The sequence below is a fragment of the Galeopterus variegatus genome, unplaced genomic scaffold (genome assembly GCF_000696425.1).
Source record: "Galeopterus variegatus unplaced genomic scaffold, G_variegatus-3.0.2 Scaffold3613, whole genome shotgun sequence".
Lineage (NCBI taxonomy): Eukaryota > Metazoa > Chordata > Mammalia > Dermoptera > Cynocephalidae > Galeopterus > Galeopterus variegatus.
Genome location: NW_007729724.1, coordinates 157207 through 166049, shown reverse-complemented (window position 1 = coordinate 166049; position 8843 = coordinate 157207). Strand labels below are relative to the sequence as shown.

Sequence of the window (8843 nt, the reverse complement as noted above, 5' to 3'; positions counted from 1 at the left end):
GTGAGCGAACTGGCCATCCCTATGTGGGATCCGAACCCGTGGCCTTGGTGTTATCAGCACCGCACTCTCCCGAGTGAGCCACGGGCCGGCCCAACAGGAGATATCCTTAAAACAGGTTAAAGGCAGAAATGTTAAAAATAAAATAAAAGGCAAACATATGCCTGGTAAAGGCAAAGGAAAAGAAAGCAGGAAGATCAATATTAATGTTAGATAGAATGTTATTCAAGGCAAAATATGCTAAGAAAATGGGACAAACATGGTCATTTTTATAGATGAAGAATAAAATCCACAGTGGAAAAAACAGAGAGCTTTGAACTTTTATTTACTTTACATATTGAACTGAAAAGCAACAGCTTTTTAGAATAAACTAACAGAGAACAATATATTAGACTCATTACTGGTCAAATAAGTAAAATATAAATAATGATATAGGATGATATGAAAAATATAAATGTATTTAATCGATTTATATGCCAAACCATGTAACTTGCAAATAGCAAGCACTCAATCTTTCCCAGTGCTCAGTGAGCATTTGTAACAACTAAGCACATGAGACTATAAGAAAACCTCAAATTACTCCAAAAAGCAGGAAAAGCACATGTCATAACTAACTACACTGCACTAAAACTAGAAATTAATAAGTATAAAGAAACAGAAATCCAGCCACTTGAGTAAAAAAACCACTCTTTTTCTAGTGTTTCACATGAAAATGTGCCTCTAAGGTCTCCTACTCCAAGGATCATAATTGTCCAAGGGCCTTGACTACCATGCTCAACATCCATCACTGTGGGTCCAGACCACGGTGTGGGTCCAGTCCAGCCACAGGCTGCTCCCAGCCAATGTCTGAGTAGTATTCCTTTGATGGTGACTTTGTTCAAAGAACCAAGGAACTTGATGAAACAATCATAGAATAACATTGCAGCCTAAGGCCTTTCTCATCTTTTTCATAGAAACCAGACCTGTATCACAGTCTGAAGCCTCGCCCTGTCTTGTCCAGCTCTCTCCCCACTTTTCCTCATAGGTTTTTCTCTCAATAAATCTCTTGCACATCTAATTCCTTTATGATATTTTCTTCTGAAAGGATCTGAACTAACACAAGTGTCAAAGAGTAAATCAACACTGCAATTACAACTTACTTAAGAAATGAAAATGAAAATACTGCATATCGAAAGGACACAGGCAAATCTATAATCATAGGTAAATTTGTGGTATTAAATGTTTTTATAATTATACAGAGGGAACGAAGCTATATACACTAACCATTCATTTTACAAAGTTAGAAAGAGAATAACAAATTTAAGCAAAGGAAAGCAGGATAAAGAAATGGACATATTGTGGCAGTCAGAAGGGCTCCACAGAGATATTCATGCCCTAATCCCTGGAATCTCTGAATATGTTATGTTACATGGCAAAAGGGATTTGCAGCTTTAATCAAGGTTACAGACCTTAAAATAGGGAGATTATTCTGGATTATCCAACGGGCCTAATCTAATCACATAAAGCCCTAAAAGCAGGGAACTTTCTGCAACTTGAGTGAAAGATGCAGCAGAAGGTGAAGTCAGAATGACTTGAAACATGAGATGGACATGACCTCCTGTTTCTAGAGAGAAGCCACATGGAAAACGAGAAGGAAGTCAGGTAGCCCCTGTAGCAAAGACTGGCCCCAGCAGACAGCCAGCAAGGACCTCAGTTCTACAATTGCAAGAAACCGAATTTGACCAAAAGCTTGAATAAGCCTAGAATAGGATTCATCCCCAGAGCTTCCCCAAAGGAATGCAGCCCTGCTGACACCTTGATTTCTGCCTGTGAGACCCTAAGCAGAGGATCCAGTATAGCCTAGCAAGACTTTTGACCTACAGAAACTATGGGATAATACATTTATGTCATTTTAAACCACTATGTTTGTGGTAATTTGTTATGGCGGCAATGGAAAACCAATAAGCAAACATTAAAAAAAAAAAAAGAATAAGAAATAAAGTTATGCGATTGATTTGGAAATGCAAGTCTGGTTCTTTGAAAAGGTAACAAAGTTTGTCCTACTAGAAATGTGAAGAAAAGAGAAAACATAATATTAAAATTAGGAGTGAGAAAAGGTAGTGTAGTTATGAATGTCTATCAGCCAAATAACATAGTAAAAACACTCTCAAAGCTGAAGTTATAGGTAAAATGGAAGCTCAATAATTATAGGAGACTTTAATTCACCTCTCTCAATACAAGACAGAAGAAGTAGACCAAAAAGTAAGGACCAGAAGACTTAACCAGTAAGCTATTTCTTATAAATATTGACTAAAATATACATTCTTTTAGAATATGTACAAAAATTGGCTATGCAGCCAAAGGGGGGGAAAAAACCTTAAAATATTCCAAAAACTAAACTGGTATACATAAAAAATTTTACTTACAATGAGGCAAAACTAAAAGTGAATACCAGCATAACAAAATAAAAGGTCTTTAAATTTGGGGTGGGGGTGGAGCGAACAATTCCTCTTAACTGTTCAATCTAAGGGTAAATACATTATGCAACTGCAGAGTTTGTAGGAAACAATAACGAGGACACAACATATCAAACCCTAGAAGACATAGAGATCAAAGAATAAATGAGTGCTCAGGGAAAATTCAGAGTCATAAATATAGCAAAAAAATAAAGAATATAAATACATGTGGTTAAAAAAGTTGGAAAAACTATTATTATTTAAAATCATAAGATTATGCATCTAGAAAAAACAAAAAAATGAAAAATTACTATAACTGAGAAGATAATTTACTAAGTTAGTGGAGCGTGAAATTAATATATCCTTCATAATATACAACTAACAACTCATTAGAAGATATAACAAAGCCCCTGGTTATAATAAACTAAAAAGAAAAAATGATAAAATCTCCAAGTACATTTAACAAGAAATGATGCCCAATCTATATGGGGAAAATTTGAAAACACTCCTGAAGGATATAAAAGCAAACCTGAATAAATGTGAAGCATGCTATATTCTTAGATAGCCACACAGCATTATGAATATGTCAATTCTCAAATTAATTTATAAATTTAACATGATTTCAATAAAAATTAAAATAAGATTTATCTGCTGACTTATACTAAACAAACATTTTAAAATCATATGCAAAAACAAACAAGTATTACCAAGAAAAAGGAAAAAAAAAGAAAGCAGTGGAAGGGACAAGCCCTATCAGGTAGTAAAAATACTATAAGGATTCGATAGCTAAAGCAATAATTAAGACACATATTAGGAAAAACTTCAAGTGGAATTTAAGAGTAAATAATAAAGCCATCAAAGTGCTAGAAGAAATATGAGTAATTTTTTCAAGCCTTTGTGTAGGGAAGCTCTGTGACTTAAAATTCCAGAAGCCACAAAAGAATGGATGAATTCAGCAGCAAATAGAGAATATGTGCATGTCAAAAGTCAAGAGACCAATGATAAGCTGGAAAAATGTATTTGCAGCTCATATCATAGAGAAAGGGTTCATCTCCTTCACATATAAAGAGCTCCCAGAAATTGAGAAGAAAAAGAATAATAACCCAAAAGAGAAATGGACAAAAGACATCACTAAAAAAGTAGTACAAATAGCTCTTAAATATATGAAATGATGCTTAACCTCATTCATGATAAGAAAGGCTACTGAAAATACAGAGATACTGTCTTTTTCCTATAAGGATGGTAAAATTCAAAAGTTGAACGAAACACCATTGGTGAGGCAATGGTGATATAGGACATTTTACATATTGCTGGTGGTGCAATAATGTAAAAGCTCTATAGAAAGCAATTTGGTGAGATCTTTCAAAATAACAAAAACATGGACCTTTTGACCAGCAATACCACTTCTGCTTATTTATCCTACAGATTATCTACACACCTACAAAACAACATAAATGCAAACTTATTCACTGCAGCATTGCTTGAAAGAGCAAAATGTTAAAAAGAATCCAAATGTCCATCTACGAGAGACTGAGCAAATGAACTATTACATACAAAGGAATAGTATGCAGTTGTAAAAAAAGAATGAGGAACAAAATAGACTCAAGGCTTAAATATAAGACCTGGAACTATAAAACTGCTAAAAGAAAACATAGGGGAAACACTTCAGGAAGTAGCACTGGGCAAAGACTTTATGAATAAGACCTCAAAAGCACAATCAACAAAAGAAAAAATAAATGGGAATACATCAAATTAAAAACCTTCAGCACAGGAAAGGAAACAATTAATAGAGAGAAAAGACAACCTACAAAATGGGAGAAAATATTTGCAAACCATGCATTTGACAAGGGATTAATATCCAGAATATACCAGGAATTCAAAAAACTTAATAGTAAAAAAACAAGTAACCCAATTAAAAAACAGGCAAAGGAGTTAAACAGGCATTTCTCAAAGGAAGACATATAAATAGCCAATAGACACATGAAAAAATGCTCAATATCACTAAGCATCAGGAAAATTCAAATCAAAATAACATTGAGATATGATCTCACCCCAGTTGGACTGGCCCTTATCAAAAAGACAGAATAAGAAATGCTGGTGAAGATGCAGAGAAAGAGGAACCCTCCTACACTGTTGGTAGGACTGCAATTTAGTGGAGCCATTATGGAAAATAGCATGGAGGTTTCTCAAACAACTACAGATAGAACCCATACAATCCAGCAATCCCACTTCAGGATATATACCCAAAGGAAAAGAAATCATCATGTTGAAGGAATATCTGCACTCCCATGTTTTTCACAGTTCTATTTATAATGTCCAACCTAAATGTTCATTGATAGATGACAGGATAAGGAAAATGTAGTGTGTGTGTGTATATATATGTATATGCCATGGAATACTACTCTGCCATAAAAAAGAATGAAATTCTGCCATTTGCAGCAACATGGATGAATTATTTTAAATGAAATAAGCCATGGACAGAAAGAGACATCCCCATGTCCTCACTCATAAGTGGGAGCTAAAAAAATAAAAAATAAAAAAAAAAAACAAAGAAAGAAAGAATGAATGATCACAATAATATGTCAAACTTTCAAAAGGNAGAAATCATCATGTTGAAGGAATATCTGCACTCCCATGTTTTTCACAGTTCTATTTATAATGTCCAACCTAAATGTTCATTGATAGATGACAGGATAAGGAAAATGTAGTGTGTGTGTGTATATATATGTATATGCCATGGAATACTACTCTGCCATAAAAAAGAATGAAATTCTGCCATTTGCAGCAACATGGATGAATTATTTTAAATGAAATAAGCCATGGACAGAAAGAGACATCCCCATGTCCTCACTCATAAGTGGGAGCTAAAAAAATAAAAAATAAAAAAAAAAAACAAAGAAAGAAAGAATGAATGATCACAATAATAAAAAAACAAAGAAAGAAAGAATGAATGATCACAATAATATGTCAAACTTTCAAAAGGAGAGAACAGAACTGAGGTTACTCGAGGTGGGAAAGGGAGAGGGGAAGAGAGAAGTGAGAAATTGGTAAAGGGTCACGAAAGATGATTACCTTGTGTAATGTTAAATATACCAATTATATTGATTTGAGCATCACATAATGCATTACATAATGATATTCAGCATGTTCCCCACAGGTATGTGCAATCAATTATGTTTCAATAAAAAAAAATTATGATTAAAAAAAAAAAGAACGAGGAAGCGCTCTGTGTTTCAATATGGAAAGATCTCCAGAATCTGTTTCCTTAATTAAAAAAAAGGGTAGTTTCAAAGAAATATATGTATAATATGCTATCTTTTGTGTAATAAAAGGGGAAATAAGAATATATATTTGCATTTGCTTGTGTCTGCATAAAGGCATACTGAAAAGATCCACAGCATACTAATAAAAATGGTTATCTGTGGAGGTCATGAAAAAATGTAATGAATGGTGATAGAGGTAGGAGGGAAAATTCTCAGGGTATATTCTCTTTTACAGTTTTGATTTTTGAACCATATGTAAGCATTATCTAAAACAACAACAACAACAAAACCCACTAAGCACACCCCCCAACACACAGAGAGACAGAGAGAGAGAGAGAGAGACAGAGACAGAGAATTATAGTTCAATGTCACTTCTGAACTTAGATGCAAAGTCAGATACTGAATTATTATGCAGTAACTGTATAGCTTTCATTACAGAAATGCAGGAATGTTTCAGTACTGGGAAATGTATAAGCACATTAGAAGGCCAAAGAAGTGAACAGACAAAATCCTCAAACCAAAAAACAACGAATATGGTGAATTAAGGCATTCGCTGATGTCTCGAAGGCACTTGATAAAATTAAATGTTCAGTCCTGAAAAACACTAAGTAGGAATCAATGAATACTTTCTTAACATGATTAAAAATATTTCAAATCAACAGCCAACAGCAAACAACAGAGACATTCCCAGTATAATCAGGAACCAGATAAGCTGCCTTCTACGACCACTTTTATTTAACAGTGTTCTGAAAGTTCTGGTCAAGACCTTAAGAAAAAAGTGGTGAGGTTCTAAATCAGAAAACCAGAGGCAAAATTGCCATGATATGTTGTTGATATGATTGAGTACCTTAGAAAACTAAGAGAATCAATGAAAAAATTATCAAGATGGGTGAGTAGAAGGATGGACAAGAGGAGCCAGACGGGACTGGAGTAAACTGTGTGCCCCAGTAACATCCACTCTTGATTAACTGGCTCCCACCAACAAATAATCAAACACCAAACTTTTTATGTCTCTGATTCCCAGAGGATTTCTACTTTGTTGTGCCTGAACAACTTCAAAGGAGATGTGCTTCTTTTACATAAAGTGTGTGACAAAGTAAGGCACAGAAAACTTTGCATTGGACTCCACTTTAGTTAAACCATTGACTGGGAAAATGAGCAAGGGAAGAGGCATTTCAGGAGGAAAAGATCATGAACAAGGTGGAGAAGTGTAATATGCTGGTGTGAGCGGACCTACCTACAGGTAGTTCAGTACCACTAGGCATAAGGCATGAATCAGGAAGCAAAGATAGTAAGCAGGGACCAGTGCAGAAACGGCCTTTATAATCCAGGCCAAAGGACTTACATGTTAGTTTGTAGGAGACATAACCCGTTGCAGGGTTTTAAGCAGGGATGTGACATGATCAACTCGCATTTGTGTTGGACCTTTAATAATAAGAGCTTCTGTAGGAAATCCCTTTGCTTATAATCCTTGGTTCCACAGTCTTTCAGGGAACCCAGAGAGTAAGAAAATAATGGCAATGGTGGAATCCAGCAACACAGCTGTGTTGGAGCCTAGGAGACACTCATTAAATATTTGTTGATTGAAATGACTGTACTCGCGTATAGGAATGGCTATCATATTTAAACACTTTGGAAGAAAAGAGTTATTTTTTAAAAAGTACCACCTGACTGGGAATTTTGATAAGCTATGATCGTACATCTGGCAGTAACACATGAGTTACATCTATCTTCAGTTACCTTCATATCCAAGTTCTTGGAAATAGTTTCTAGGGCAGACATGAGCTCCCGCATTGCTTTCTCAATCTGCCGGTACTCCTGCCTGATGAGGTGAATGTCTCCAGAAAGCTTCACAATACTTGAATCACATCTAGTGGCAACATGAAAATTGGTGTAAGGTCAGTAGGCTTGTACTGACATTTTTAATACTACAGTAGGACCTGTGTGTTCATTTGAGGGCAGAAGTTCTATAGTTCTTTGAATAATGAGTTGGTAGATGTTGGAGAACATACAGGAATCTCCTTCATTTTTCTCTTCTTTCCCTGCTGGGAGAGATACCAGGTTGGATACATTGACACAAACCAGAGCAGCAAGTTGGAATAGTTTAGATGGGGGAAATTTTACATTTTTTAGCTCGATATTAACTCAGTCATAGGAGTTACAGCAGATTTTGATGTAATCAAAATCTCTACCACTTTTCTACCATGTTCTGAGTCCACTTTTCTTCCTTTAGCCTCTTTCCTTGGCCCTCAGACTGCCAATTCTCCATTGGTGAGAAAAGGTATCCCAGCCAACCAAAATCTTCCAATTCATCTTCAAAAAACAATTTCTTACCCTCTTAGTCCCAGTCAAAACTCCTGTTCCTTGAGTGGTCACAGTCAGGTGTTGTCTTGTGTTAGGACAAAAACAATTCACACTAACATATGAATGAAGCTTTGGTCCTTAAGATTGCCTTTGATGCTTTAGGGAATCTAGTGAGATCTAGTGATCTAGTGGGGATCTAGTGAGATGGAGCAGAAGTTAAAGATTATCCATCTTCCCAGCATGTTGGGGGGGAAAGCACACAGAATCCACACACCCCATCACCCATGGCCTCTCCTGGGAGACAGCAAGTCACACACTGCATTAATGATCAGTTTCAGCACACTCTCATATGTTCCTGAAAGATAGGATGCAGAGCACTGAAGGACTATGTATTTTGTATATCTGAGTTAACTTTGTTGAACTTTGACATTTGTCATTTTATAAAATAACTGTTGACTCTCATTACATTTTCATGTTGTCATGCTCAGTGCTATAAATATTGTTTGCTTTACGATTATCAACAGAAAGAAATTTTTTTCCTCAAGATTTTTGGTGCCAAAGAGTTGAGCTAAAGGTGAGTTGGGATGGTAATTTTGCCTGAGCATTCCCTTGAAGGGTTACCAGGTGACTGATGGGGATGCAGAAGCCGCTGGGGAAAAATTGGGAGTTAACTTGATCAAGAATGTGAGCAGGATGTTAAGCACCAAAGTCATGGTCAAAAGCCATTTCACACACTTGTGTATATAAACTGTTGTTGTTAAAACAATGCCTCCATCGTTGCTTCCTTAAAGTGTCCTTATGTGAGCCCAGACATCAAAAAAAAAAAAAAAAAAAAAAAAAAAAG

The 8843-nt window shown here is 35.6% G+C and overlaps 1 protein-coding gene across 1 annotated transcript in view; it reads right to left on the bottom strand.

Moving 5' to 3' along the window:
• Positions 1–8843, bottom strand: part of FAM81B (family with sequence similarity 81, member B) — a 68763-nt gene that overhangs the window by 12704 nt on the left and 47216 nt on the right. Inside the window, exon 6 of the mRNA XM_008585535.1 lies at positions 7436–7565. Coding sequence (XP_008583757.1) covers positions 7436–7565 — 130 coding nt within the window. The remainder of the gene's footprint in view (positions 1–7435; positions 7566–8843) is intronic.